Below are 14,589 nucleotides of genomic sequence, written 5' to 3'. Positions count from 1 at the left end.
CATACACAAGGGTGTAAACACTGGGGCGGGGGGCGGGGGGGGGGGGGAGCAGTGATCATTAGGGATCATCACAGAGACTGCCTGCTACAATATACCTAAATAATATTGCTCTAATTTCATTTTTTGTGCTATATATATCAGATTTAGGTATCAGTGTTATACTTCATTAAAAGAATTGGGGTGTTTCTTCATTTTCTATCTCAAAAACAATATATGTGGCATCAGAACTACATGGTTTGTAAAGATTTGGTAAAATCTTCCTGTGAAACTATCTGGGTTTGGTACTTTTTTGCTTTCAATGAGTCTAGTGGCATTATAATTCTTTTGTTCTTGTAAGTTCTTTAGTTTTGTTATTTGCTTGGAGGCCCTGAGTTTTCTCTGTCTATGAAGTCTAGTGCTTTATTAGGATAAGTCTTAGAATTGATTCTTTATAGTCAGTTTCCCCAGGTATTGAATGAACCCTTTCAATAGGTAAATATTTGTTGTTTCATTTCCAGTTATTCATATATTATGTCTTCTTTGCCTATTTCTCTGACTCCTTTTTCTTTTTTTAATGAATTTCATTCTCTTGGTTGTTTTCCTGTTTTTCTTCAATGTCCTGTATTAAATTTTTATTTACGCTTATTCTTGTCTTTTATTTCTTTTTTGAGTTCAGTCAACTTTCATTTATTTTATCTCCCAGCCCCTATTTTTTTTTTTTTGGTATGTGTGTGGGTCCATTTCTAGTCCTGTTTTTTAAATTTCCTTTTTTCATGCAACTGTGCTACTTGAAGATACTGAATTCAGTTTGGAATGACCATTTTTCTTTCATGGGTTTTCTCAGGGAGGGAGGTGCTTTTCATCAGCTGAAATGTTTGAATTTACATGTTCTGCTTTATTCTTACAGTAGCTTTTTATACAATTAGCTTGATATTTTCTATTTCTGAATAATTTGTGGCTAGGATCCCTAATTTGAGAGTGCCAGCTTCTCACAGTTTAGTTTTGGATGGATGCATTAGTGATACAGTGGAAATGGGAGAGGAGTTGGCATGATTTGTATCTCTTTTGTTTTTACAGAATCTTTATTTTTCCCCTCTAATTTTTTTCTTTTATTTCTCTGAGGGTTTCACCTCTTCTCTACTTATCTGGGTCTTCTTTGGAAGCTGTGCTTATTCAAACTATCAATTTTAGCCTTTCTCACTTTTCTATAGCCAGTCCTGTGAACCACCAAATCCCCAAGTTGTACTCAGTATTTTAGAACACAGTGTTAGATTTTCTCATTCTGGGGGTGATTTTGACTGTACTTCCTCAAAGTCTTCCATGTCCCTCTCCTGTTTTACATGGATTTCTTAAGCCCCCTCTTTATCACTTTGTGCCCATCGGCTTTCAATGGCAGCAGGAAATCGTTTTTGTAATTTGGTGTTTATTTCCGTACCTGATAATATCAAAGATGTAGTATTCTCTGTCTCTGAGTAATCCTGTTGGCATGGTTTTCTTTCACTCCTTGCTAATTTTGTAATTTGGGGGAGGATGTGTGGAGAGATTAGGAATCACTTGGCAGCCATTTATCTTCCAGACCAACTCCTGAAATTTTAGTTTTTAAAACTTAGCAGATTTATCAGTAGAGTTTTCCAAACATTTAGGAAAGAAATAACATCAATATTACATACATTCTTTCACTGAAAAGAAGAAGTTATAATTCCTATCTCTTTTAATGAGTGTAATATTTATTCCAAAACCTAGAAATGACATTATAAGAAAGCAAATTATAGGTCAATCTCATAAACATAAATGTAAAAATCCCAAACAGAGTATTAAAAAATTTAGTCAAATGATAAAAATGATAATGCATCATGACTACAAGGGGTTTATTCCTAAAATGCAAGGTTGGTTTAATATGCCATATTAACAACAACAACAAAGGGACACAGATCATTACAATCTGACAGATGCAGAAAAAGCATTTCACAGATTTCAACATCTGTTCATGATAGAAACTCTTAGCACCCTAGGTAGGAACTTTCTTAGTCTAATAAAGGACATTTACAAAAATCCTACAGCAAACATCTCATAATGATAAAAATATTGAAAGCTTTCCCTCTGACATCAGAAACAAGGACAGTACTGTCACCACTTCTGGTCACCATTATACTAGGTATCCTAGACGGTTCACTAAGGCAAATTAAAGAAGTTGTAAGGATTGAATTATAAGAAATAAAATCTTATTCACATATGACATCATTGTGATCCAAATGAATATATAGCTAATGTATTAGAATTAGTCAATTTTGTAAGTTTGTTGGCTTCAAGGTCAATAAAAATCAAAGCATTTCTATATGCCAAGTAGCAAACAAATAAACAACAAAATTTAAAAAAATAATAGCATTCAAAGTAGCATTAGGAAAAAAAAAAAACCTAACGCCTAGGAACAAGTCAAAACAAAAGGTATGTCAGAATTCTGCATTGAGAGCTAGAAAACATTACTGAGAGAAATTAAGACCTAAATAGTGAAATAGAAATATACCATGTCCATGGAATAAAAGACTCAATGTTGTAAAGATTCAGTTCTCTGCCAAAATAATCCACATAATCAATGTAGTTCCAGTAAAAATTCCAGCAAATTGGTGTGTGAGTGTGTGAGAGAGAGAGAGAGAGAGAGAGAGAGAGTGTGTGTGTGTGTATGTGTATTGACAGCCTCTAAAATTCATATGGAAATGCAGAGTACAAAGAACTAAAGTGGTCATGAAGAACAAAGTTGGAAGGTTTAAAATACCAGAGAGCAAAGTTTAAACTACCTGTTATGAAACTAAAGTAATTTAAACAGTCTGCTATTTGTACATACAAGGGTAGAAAAATTGACCAGTAGAGTTCAGAAACAGATCCAAAATATATGGTTATTTAATCAAAGAGGAATGTTACACTTTTAGTGCGTTAGGAAAGAATGGTCTCAAAAAAAAAAAAATTAAAAAAATTTAAAAAAGGAAGGAATGGTCTCTTTAGTGAGTGTATATATATGTGTACAATCAATTCAAGATGAATTGCAGGTAGAAAAGTGAAAGGTAAAACAGTGAAGCTATTTGAAAGAATACAGGAGAATATCTGGTCTTGAAGTAGTCAAAGATTTCTAAAACAGGACACAATAATCACTAACCATAAAGAAAAAGATTGATGAATTAGACTGTATTAAGGTTAATCAAAAACATAACTTCTATCAAAAACATATCGAAGAGGATGAAAATGCAACCTGCAGAGTGAGAGATTATCTCAATATTTATATCTTACAAAAGACATAGCTAGAATATGTAAAGAACCCCTTCAAAGCAATAAGAGAGACAATCCAGGGGCACCTGGGTTCAGTCTGTTAAGCGTCCTACTTCATTCAGCTCGGGTCATAATCTCACAGCTGTGAGTTCAAGCCTCACGTCTGGCTCTGTGCTGACAGCTCAGAGCCTGTAGCCTGCTTCAGATTCTGTCTCTGTCTCTCCGTCTTCTCTCTCCCACCCCTTCAAATATAAATAAACATTAAAAAAAAAAAAAGACAACCCAGTTAAAATAAATGGACAGAAAACTTGAACTGACTTTTCAGAGGATATCTGAATAGCCAAAAGAAAAAAAAAAAAAAAAAGGTTAAAAAGCACTGAACTTCATTAGCCATTAAAGAACTGAATTAGAATCACTACTTTTCACTGTGTTCCCATAAGAAAAGCTAAAATGAAAAAGATGGAATATATCAATTGCAACTCTCAGAAACTACTGATGGGAGTGTAAGTTGGTACAATGGAAAATGCCCAGTATCTACTAAAGTTGAATGTCACATACCCTATGTCACAGTAATTCTATTTCTGTGTATATGTGGTTGATAGAAATTATGGCCTTCCCTAAATGTCTATATCCTAACCCTTGGAACCTGTGATTATATTACATTATATGTCAAGGGGGAATTAAGTTGCTGATGGATTATGGACTTAAGGTTGATACTCAGCTGACCTTAAAATAGGGGGATTATCCTGGGGGACTGGGCCCAGTGTAACCACAAAGTTCCTAAAAATGCTAGAGGGAAGCTGAAAAGTTCTAAGTCAGAAAAGGAGGTTTACTGACAGAAGCAAGATCAGAGTTGATGCAGTGTGAGAAGGGTTTAACCCATCAGGGCAACCTTTGAAGATGGAGGAGGATGGCCATGAGCCAAGAATTGTGATCAGGCTCTAGAAACTAGAAAAGGCAAGGAAATGGACTCTCCCCTAGAGCCTCCAAAAGGAATGTAGTCCTACTGATATCTTGATGTTAAACTAGTGAGTCTTGTTGGACTTTAACCTACAGAACTGCAATAGATAACTAATGTAGTATAAATGCAGTAGAAATGCCTACAGTTGTTTATCTACAGACACATACTAGAATGTTCATAGCAGTACCATTCATAATAGCTAAAAATAGGAAACAGTCCTAAAGATCCTTCATCAAATGGAAGGGAGAAATCAGAGTAGACAGAGTTAATTGAAATATCTTAATGGTTCATGTAATCACAATGTGATAGTCTGATGAATTCATTTTCAATATAGACATTACCTGCCAAAGTGATATTGACCAATTTAAGACCAGTGTTGGGTAGTCAGGGTGCACTGTATTTTGAGATACTAGACATAAAATGGAAATATTACTTCATGCAGAAGTTTACTATTTGATTAATATATAGAGTATTTCTTAAAATTTAAATTGTGGGGCACCTGGGTGGCTCAGTTGGTTAAGTGCTGACTCTTGGTTTCAGCTCAGGTCATGATCTCATGGTTTGTGGGTTCAAGCTCCCATGTTGGGCTCTGCACAGTGTGGAGCCTGCTTGAGATTCTCTCTCTCCCACTCTCTCTGCTCCTCTCCCTCACATGCCCACTTTCTCTCTCTCAAAAAAAAGTTAAATTGTGCATGGAAATGATTCTCACCAATTTCAGGATATTAGCTGCTGCTGGAGACAGAAAGAAGTCAGAAAGAGAAGGCAAAGGGATGAGAATAGAGTTCAGAAATAAGTGTGGCAAAATGTTAACATCCTTAAAATCTGGGTGGTGGGTACATGAGTGTGTTATTTTCTGTGTATTTGAAATATTTTGTAATTAGAAAAAGTTCTTAACAGAGTACAGGAATTAATATTGCATTAACTGTGATATATACCTTTTTTTCCCCCACATTCAGTCAGGCCTTAATTAGATTTCTGTAACATGTTGTTCTTTAAAGTGATAGCAGAGAACCAATCATGCCTTTATATTCTGGTTTCACTAAGTTAATATTGGAGAAAAAAGTCTTGTTTGGGGTTCTGGAACTTTGTAGGTGTAGTGTCTTCATTTCTGAAATCTGGATTCCTTAACAGGTATTAGAGTCCTTTTAACATTCACCTAAAAGTAGTAATGCTATAGTTCCAGCAAATCCTCATTTTTTCTTCCTTTTTTAAAGAAGAATTTAACATTTATTTATTTTTGAGAGAGAGAGAAAGAGCGAGCAAACGAGGGGGGGGAGGGGGAGAGAGAGAGCAAAAGAGACACAGAATCCAGAGCAGGCTCCAGGCTCTGAGCTGTCAGCACAGAGCCCGTTGCGGGGCTCGAACTCATGAACTGCAAGGTCATGACCTAAGCTGAAGTCTGACGTTTAACCAACTGAGCTACCTAGGGACCCCTTATTTTTTCTTCCTAATGGAGACTGTTTTCCCCATAGAGTCTTTACTCACTAACAACTAGAACAATGGAACAAAAAGAATCCTCGGATAGTTAGCAAAAGAAGGTGAAAGGTGAGAAGTGGGTGATGGTGGTGGGAGCCACCTGTTGCAGGGCTGTAAGAAAAATGTGTGAGGGCTGGAAAATTAATAGCACAGTGGAATGAAAGGAAAGTCAGGCTAAGTACTTCTATTATGCATTTAGGTGATGTAGTGGACAGAATAGCAGCACTTCCCCCTGCAAGATGTCTGCCCACATTTTGTTTTTCCTCAGAATTTGTTACACGTTGATCCTTGAACAACATGGGTTTGTATTACATGGGTCTACTTATACCTGGATTTTTCACAGTACTGTAAATGTATGTACTCTTCCTTATGGTTTTCTTAATATTTTCTTTTCTCTAGCTTACTTTATTGTGAAAATATATAATACATATACAAAATATTTGTTAATTGACTATGTCATTGGTAAGGCTTTTTGGTCAACAGTAGACTATTAGGAGTTAAGTTTTGGGGGAGTCAAAAGTTATACATAGAGTTTTGACTGTGTGGAGTCAGCACCCCTAACACCCATGTTGTTCATGTATTAACATTTGACAGAAGAGAACTTGTGGCTGTGATTAAGGTTTTAGTCTCTAAAACAAGGAGATTATTCTGGATTATCTGGGTGGACCCAATCTAATCATATGAGCCTTTAAAAAATAAAGACATGAGGCAGAATGGAAAGTCAGAGAGATGAGAGGCATGAAAAGTCTTTGAAGATGGAGAAAGGGGACCTCAAACCAAGGAAATGCAGGTTGTGTTTAGCAGATAACAATTCCCCAACTGAAAACCAGCACAGAAATAGGGGCCTTAGTTCTAAAATTGCATGGAACTTAATTTGGCCAACAGTCTGACAAAGTTTGGAAGTATATTAGTGTCTAGAGACACCGGAAAGGAAAGCAAGTCTTGCCTACATGTTGATTCAGCCTTGTGAGACTAAGCAGTGGATCCTCGTTGAGCCATGGTTACCCAGACTTCTGACCTGTAGAATTGAGGTAATTAGTGTTAAGCCACTGAATTTGTGTTATAGCATCAATAGTAAATAATACAGGCGATATTTTAAAAATGTGCTTTCTGTTTATAACAGGATATGTGCTCATTCTAGTAAATATGAATCACCTGGGGATTTTACTAAACTACACAGTTCTGTTTTCATAGATCTGAGGTTAAGCCTTGAGATGATGCTGATGTTGCTGGCCCACACAACCACACATTGAATAACAAGATTCTAGATTATCTTTAAAATATAGTAATGTGTAGAGTAAAAAATTAAAGTTGTCATCATCCAAGGGTAACTAGCATTAATGCTGTGGTGTGATTTCTTCATGTCTTTTTAAAATAGACATTAATTTTCTATTAAAAAAATTAGGATCACATGGTATATAGTTTATAAAATGTAGTGTTCCTGTATTATTAAATTAAATATGCTTGAAAACATGAATTTAATAAGTATAAAATATTCCATCAATATGGATGTACTAAAATATTCTGCTTTGGTTGTTTCCAACTTTTCTCTATTATGATTACATGCTATGATAATTACCTTATAAATAATGCTTTTCCACATTTCAGATTATTTCCTTAGAATAAATCCTGCAAATAGTTCAAGTACTTAATCAGAGGATATGAAGATGTTCTAACTTTTTCATCCAAAGTGCCAGGTTATCCTTCAGGAAAGATTCTGCCAATTTATATTAATACCAGCTGTATATGTGTGTCTGTTTGAGAGCATCCTGTCTTATAGGAGTATAATCTTTAATTTTTCATAATTTTTTTTAAGTTTATTTATTTATTTTGAGAGAGAGTGAGGAGGGGAGGGCAAAGAGAGAGGGAGAGAGAGAATCCTAAGCAGACTCCACGTTGTCAGTGCAGAGTATGATGCAGAGCTTGATCCCATGAGATCATGACCTGAGATGAAATCCTAAGTCAGACGCTTATCTGACTGAGCCACCCAGGTGCCCCATGAATATAATCTTTTAAAACAGCTTTTCTAATTTTGATAATCAAAAATTAAATTTGAATTTGCAATTTTAAAGGTTTTTGGTAATACATAAATTTTCACATTCACTTGTGTGTGTGTGTGTGTGTGTGTGTGTGTGTGTGTGTGTGTATGTGTATGTGTATGTGTGAATTGTCTGCATTTTCTTTTCCTGGTGTTCTTTGGAAGATCAAAGATTTAGCTGTTTATACAGAATGAAAAACATTTTTATTCCTATATCTCCCTAGTGAAATAAAATTCTCACCTATGCAGTTTAGAGTCTGCCTAATTTGTTTCCATTCTTTAACATTGTTTTCATGAATGTAAATAAACCTTAACCCAAAGTATTAGCATTTCTAGCTGCTACCCATTAGTTCAAGGCGTATTACAAAGAAAGGGAGCTGTAAGCATGCTTGTCCCAAGGGAGCTAGGTAGGTAGTAACCCTCTTCTTAAATAAAACGCAAAATATTTATACATAACATGCACCCACTTGCAAAGAGACAAATGCACACATAGACACACACACACACGCAATATCCCAGATCTCAGAATAATTACAAAGCAAACTCCATTTTTGATGTGGCAGTGCCTGTTCTCTGAATATGAGATGTCTACCTCCGGAAGCAGTCACATTGCCTGTGTTAGCTTGTTTTGTAGTTACCAACATTATTATGTGGAAATTCTTTAGATCCTGTAATATCAAGAAAATTCACCTCTGAGCAGGCTAAGATTACTGACTGAATATTAAAATCAGAGTTGATGTCCCAAAATATTTTCACACACATGAATACAGAAATTCACACATTCAACCATATACTTTCTTATTCAGGCTGTCTCTGCATAAAATAAATGGAGCCTCATGAGGCCAGTCACCCGAGGGTAGGAATCCTGAAAATAGGGGAGAATCTTTGGGTTCTTGCCTTCTCTTTTCCATAATATGTCAAGAGATGTGAGATCAGGTAGAAAGTAGGAGGGAGAAGGTGCCAGGAAGATAAGTACATGTGCAAACAAGTGCTTATGGTCAAGCCTGGACTTTAAAGTATTGTGATCAGAGGTGCTGTTGCTAATTATATACGTTTTACATACCACATTTGCACATGTCACCACAATTTGCTTTATTGGCTTTGGCTCTTAATATGCACTGTCAAAGGACTAGCAGTTTATGGTACTAGACCAAAGTTTATTTAAATTGATGATTCCAAACTTTAAATTTATGACATCATGTTAGTTTGTAATATGAATGTTTTCTTTAAAACTTTAAAATATTTATGCTTTTACTTATATTACACAGTATTCCTTAAGCTAATCTTAGATATATGTCTATTTAAAAAAAAAATCAACTTGGAGTCTTTTGCTTCAGCCTTATCTATAGTAGAACACAGTTATTCTACCTTTATCTGGAAATAAAAATTGTAATATAGGGGCACCTGGCTGGCTTGGTCAGTGGGAGTGTGTGACTCTTGATCTTGGGGTTGTGAGTTGGAGCACCACATTGGGTGTAGAGATTACTTAAAAAAATAAAACCTTTAAAATAATTGTATATATTTTGTAGTCTTGTTAACAGATTTGAGGAAGGATAGTATACCATCATTTGCTGGGCTTCATGGTATAATAGTATAGTTCTTTTACTTTCAGTACTTTAAGGGTCAAGTCATTTTCATCCAGGAAACATGATACTACTTTACTAGCAGAAACACTACTGTCATTTGTAGTGACCTATCAATGCAACCAACTTAATAAAAGCTAGTACACATAGAGTTTAATATATGTCAGGCACTGTGAGGCTACAAAATATAAACAACATTTATATTCTAAAGTATAAATAATACTGTTCTCTACTATGGATGTGGCTGAGGCCGATGTCACACTTTTTTTTTTTTAAACAAATATGGGTGCCTGGGTGGTTCAGTTGATTGAGCTTCTGACTCTTGATTTTGGCTCAGGTCATGATCTCATGGTTTGTGGGATCAAGCCTTTCTCTCTCTTTCTCTCTTCTCTCTCTGCCCTTCCCTGCCCCCCCCCCGCCCCCCCCTCCCGCTTGTGTGCTCTCAAAAAATGGATAAACTTAAAAAAAAATCACAAACACAGTCACTCCTCTAGGACTTTATTTAAATGAATTGTGGCATACATATTGTAAACACATTTCGTATATTAACTTAATATTCATAATAATTCTATGGCATAAGTACTATTATCATATCTATTTTATAAACAAGCATACCAAAGCCTAGGGATTTTAAGTAATTTAATCTTCCTCATCCTTTTTATACTGTGACTTCTGTGCTGTATTTTACAGGGTGTAGTATGCAACCAGTCTATTGGTAAAGCCTGCAGTCTGGCTCAAGTCTATGCACTTCACATCAAAGCCTAATTGTCTCCCAACACAATTATTTGTTTCTCAATTCTTTATTGCAGAGTTCATTAAAAGTACCGTTATTTAGAAACAAACAGTTCTTAAAATGTATAACTTTTACTAAAAAACTTAAGAAAAATTTAATTGTTTTAAAATTGTTTTTCTTGAATACATTTGTTCAAAGGCCTGGAACTTAACAGGCAACTTATTAGAAAGTACTAGCACATTGAACAGTCCTTTCAGGTGTCAAGACTGACTTTGTAACACCTGCCACCGGTGTTAGTTTTTCTCGTTACGGGTAGTTTACTGTTGCAGCCATACAGTAATGAGGAGTGTATCTACATTTGATTAATTTCCTCATCTCCTGTCTGTGTCACAGGAGATTTTGAACACTGACAATAATAATTATACTAATAGAAGATATTTTTAATTCTTTTGTCAAAATAAAGGAGTTTAATGTCATTTTATAAATTGAGTCTGCTGTAATTCATCAGAATTTTAAGATTTAGGTCTTCCAGTTTTCCATGTAGATTATTCCCTGCAGTAAATTACATTAACAGGTGGAATAACTGCATCTACATTCTAGAAGTAATTAATTAGTGTATAATCCTGTAAGGTTGATTAGGAAGCTGTTTCTATTTTTGGATATATCTTGTTGATTGGACATTTTCTTTGTAGGTTATGGTTATCAACATTTAAAGTTTTATGTTTAAACATTAATTTTTGGATTAATGGTCTTGTGTAGGTTATCATCTGAATGTTCCGTATTTCTCTTTCTGTTAAACTACCTTGTGTTCTTTTGCCAATAGTTTTTTTGGTAGTATTTACTAATGTATATTAAATGTTGGGGCACCTGGGTGGCTCAGTTGGTTAATCATCCAACTCTTGATCTCTGCTCTGGTCATGATCCTACTGCTCATGAGTTTAAGCCACACCTTGGGTTCTGTGCTGTTAGAGCCCACTTGAAATTCTCTCTCTCCCTCTCTCTCTCTGTCCCTACCCTGCTTGCACATGCTCTTGTGCTTTCTCTAAATAAATAAACTTCAAATGTATATCAGTACACAAACACATCCTAGGCATGTGTAAAAAATGGATATTGGGGCGCCTGGGTGGCTTAGTCGGTTAAGCCTCCGACTTTGGCTCAGGTCATTATCTCATGGTTTGTGAGTTTGAGCCCCGCCTCAGCCTCTGTGCTGACAGCTCAGAGGCTGGAGCCTATTTTCGGATTCTGTGTCTCCTGCTTTCTGCCCCTACCCCGTTCACACTGTGTCTCTCTCAAAAAATAACCATTAAAAAAAATTTTTTTTAAGTGGATGTCAGAGTTTGATCACAACAGGTAGGTTTTACAAAGATTACCTCAAGATTTGTTAAGAGTTGTAAAATATGATTCAAAATGGCATACCTCACCTTGTAAGAAGATACGGCAAAGGAAAAAAAAATACATGGTATAAAGTTGGATTCTTCTTTAGAAGCAGAGAATTCCAAATATAAGCAAGCTTACATAGATAATAACTTTTATTGTCATAAACTCATCTACATTTTCCTAACATTCAGGCTTTAACCAACTTTTATATGTTCAGCTGAATCTAAATGAATTTATTTCCGACATAATCCTTTTCTGTATTGTAGGCACAGTTGAGCCAACATCCGTGTCAATTCTAGGATATAATTTAGAACCATGACGTACTCAATTTATGCTGTGAAAAGTTTTATCGAGTTGTGTTCAGTATTTTTAAAAAAATTTTTTAATTTAATGTTTATTTTTGAAGGAAAGAGACAGAGCATAAGCGGGGGAGGGGCAGAGAGAGGGAGACACAGGATCCAAAGCAGGCTGCAGGCTGTCAGCACAGAGCCCGATGAGGGGATCGAACTCACAAGCTGTGAGATCATGACCTGAGCTGAAGTCAGATGCCCAACCGACTGAGCCATCCAAGTGCCCCGAGTTGTGTTCAGGATTAACAGCATTCCTATCTCTAAGACTATTAGACATTATTCCTATGATTTCTATTCCATTTTAATTTTTGACATTGTTTTCTGTTTATTACAACAAGGCAAGTACTCTCAGTTTTGGGGTTAGATTCAGATTCTTAGGAGATTTGTTCCTTCTTCCCATTTAAATTCATTGAAAACTATTTTCAGGGCTGTTTGCCTCTAAAAGCAATTGTTCATAATTGAGGCAGATTTTCCCTTGTAGGAATTCACAGCTGTGAAGAGAAAGTTCTCTTTCCCAGTGGGTTACTAAATAGGCTTTTGTGAGAATTTACTGGAATATTTTTCCTGATGAAAGAGTCAAAGACTAAGAGTCTGTTGTTCTTGGTGCTAATAGAACCAGAACACCTGCAGCTGAGCATTTACACTTTGGAAAGCAGAACTAATGTAAGGTCTTCTTTTATGTAGGGAGTAGTTTGAAAGCAATAATTTTTCTTAAAAAATTACAATTCAGACATGATCTTTGTTCCAAATTAGAGGTTTTAACAGTGAAAGCTCATTGAAGTATGCAGTCAAAATAAAACTCACATACAGCATTTCCTATGTAGTATAGCTTTGTGCATTCTGCTAATGTACACATATTTAATTGGCAAACATGAAGCCTTTTACTGTGTCCACTGATTTGTGTTAATACTTCCCTTTCTTGTTCCACTTTGTTTCTTAATCACCCAATTCATAAAAACCCCATTTGGGGAAAATGCATCCCTGCTATAGGAATTCACTACTCAACCCAAGCCACTGTCAGCGTTCTTAATGGCATCTGTTTCCATCCTAGTCTCGCTTCCCTGTGTACTGTGAGGTTAAGAGCACACATAGTGAGCTAACCTTCCTGTGTTTAAATTTTGGCTGTTACAGTGGCATGGCCTTGAGTGAGCTATTTATTTCATCTCTAGGTGGCTTCAGTTTCCCTCTGTAAAATGGATATTACCGTACCTCATATGCTTTTTCCATCCATATCCTCATTGTGTAGTCCCTTGCCCCATTTTTTCCTTATAGCACTTATCCCCACTGGTTCTATATCGTTCAGTATCTTTCTCTCCTAACAGAAATGTAAACTCAGCACAGGGTTTTATTTTGGTCATTGTTGTAGTCCCACACCTAGACAACCTGGCATAGGTGGTGCTTAGTAAATACTTGCTCAAAGGCTGTATACAGATGCTGGGTTAAGAACCAATGTTTTCCTGACAACTACTGACCTTACTTTTATTATGCACCTTTTTTTTTTTTTCTTTTTCCCATGGTATGACCCTGACATTTCCTACTCCAGTATTTTTACTTAATCCAGGTTTTCTCATTAGGCCACTATTCACTTTTAAAAGATAATCTGGGCTTTTAGAAATAAAAACTAAATTCTTATTTTGCAAAGTAAAGGATAAGCAAGCACAGTGAAACTGCTGATACTATTTTCAAAGGGAAATATTCAGTACTATGTAGTAAATTGAACTGTATACTTATCCAGATAGTTTGAACTTTTAGTTTTTAATATAACAGATCTACCGACCTATAAAGATCCATGGACATTTCAGATCAGATAATGAATAATACTTTGAGTAAAGCACATATACTTACAGTTACATATACTTAGTTACAATTAAGTTTTTCTTTTTTCTTTTGCAGATTAATGACGCCAGAGAGTGAGATAAGATTTGTCCACAAAGAGATGGGTATAATACCAAGCTGGGGCGGTGCTACCCGACTAGTTGAAATAATCGGCAGTAGACAAGCTCTCAAAGTATTAAGTGGGGCCCTCAAACTGGATTCAAAAAAAGCTTTAAACATAGGAATGGTTGACGAGGTCTTGCAGTCTTCAGATGAAACTGAATGTCTAGAAGAGGCACAAGAGTGGCTAAAGCAGTTTATCAAAGGGCCACCAGAAGTAATTAGAGCTTTGAAAAAATCTGTTTCTTCAGGTAAAGAGCTTTGTTTTGAGGACGCATTACAGAATGAAAGAGACCTTTTAGGAACAGTTTGGGGGGGACCTGCAAATAAAGAGGCTATTGCTAGGAGACAAAAATTTGATAAATAATTTTTTTAAAATATGACGTACTACAAGAAAAACTCCAATAAATTAATAATTATAAAGTTAAATATTAACTAGGAATACCAGAATTACTTCGAAGGCTACACTTAGTATTTGATTTAATAATTTTTTAATATCTGAACTCATTGACCTAGTTTTCAGTATATTTGGGTAATTATCAAGTAATGTAGAACATTTGGTTAAAATATACAACACTTTTGGCTTAAAAATTATCAATTCCATAGTAGTTCTTAGCCTGTAACAAAAGACCAGTTTTTGAGAGGAAAAACCTCTCCACAGAACCTATTCCTGGGTTATTTTTCATGGTGTCTGTTCAGTCTTATCTGGAAATAATTTACAAAAATAACAGTGAAATTTGCACTAAAGAACAAAAGTGGAAGAGGGGTCAGGGAACAAGATAAGAAAAGGTATGATCATTTTCTTCTGCCTTTATCAGCGGTAATAGGTAAAGAATTGGGGAGAGGTGCTTGGCTGGCTCTGTTAGTGAAGCATGTGACTCTTGATCTTGGAGTTG

General features: G+C 35.6%; 1 protein-coding gene across 5 annotated transcripts in view; it reads left to right on the top strand.

Moving 5' to 3' along the window:
* Positions 1-14,086, top strand: part of ECHDC1 (ethylmalonyl-CoA decarboxylase 1) — a 53,516-nt gene extending 39,430 nt beyond the window's left edge. For all 5 annotated transcript variants that reach the window (XM_030316294.1, XM_030316296.1, XM_030316295.1 and 2 more), the window contains one exon: positions 13,652-14,086. In XM_030316294.1, the coding sequence (XP_030172154.1) occupies positions 13,652-14,060 (409 nt within the window). In that variant the 3' untranslated portion in view covers positions 14,061-14,086. The remainder of the gene's footprint in view (positions 1-13,651) is intronic.
* The last annotated feature ends 503 nt before the right edge of the window (positions 14,087-14,589 follow it).

This window comes from Lynx canadensis, chromosome B2 (assembly GCF_007474595.2).
Source record: "Lynx canadensis isolate LIC74 chromosome B2, mLynCan4.pri.v2, whole genome shotgun sequence".
Taxonomy (NCBI): Eukaryota; Metazoa; Chordata; class Mammalia; order Carnivora; family Felidae; genus Lynx; species Lynx canadensis.
The sequence above is the reverse complement of the archived record's forward strand: the minus strand, read 5'-3'. Positions and strand labels throughout refer to the sequence as shown.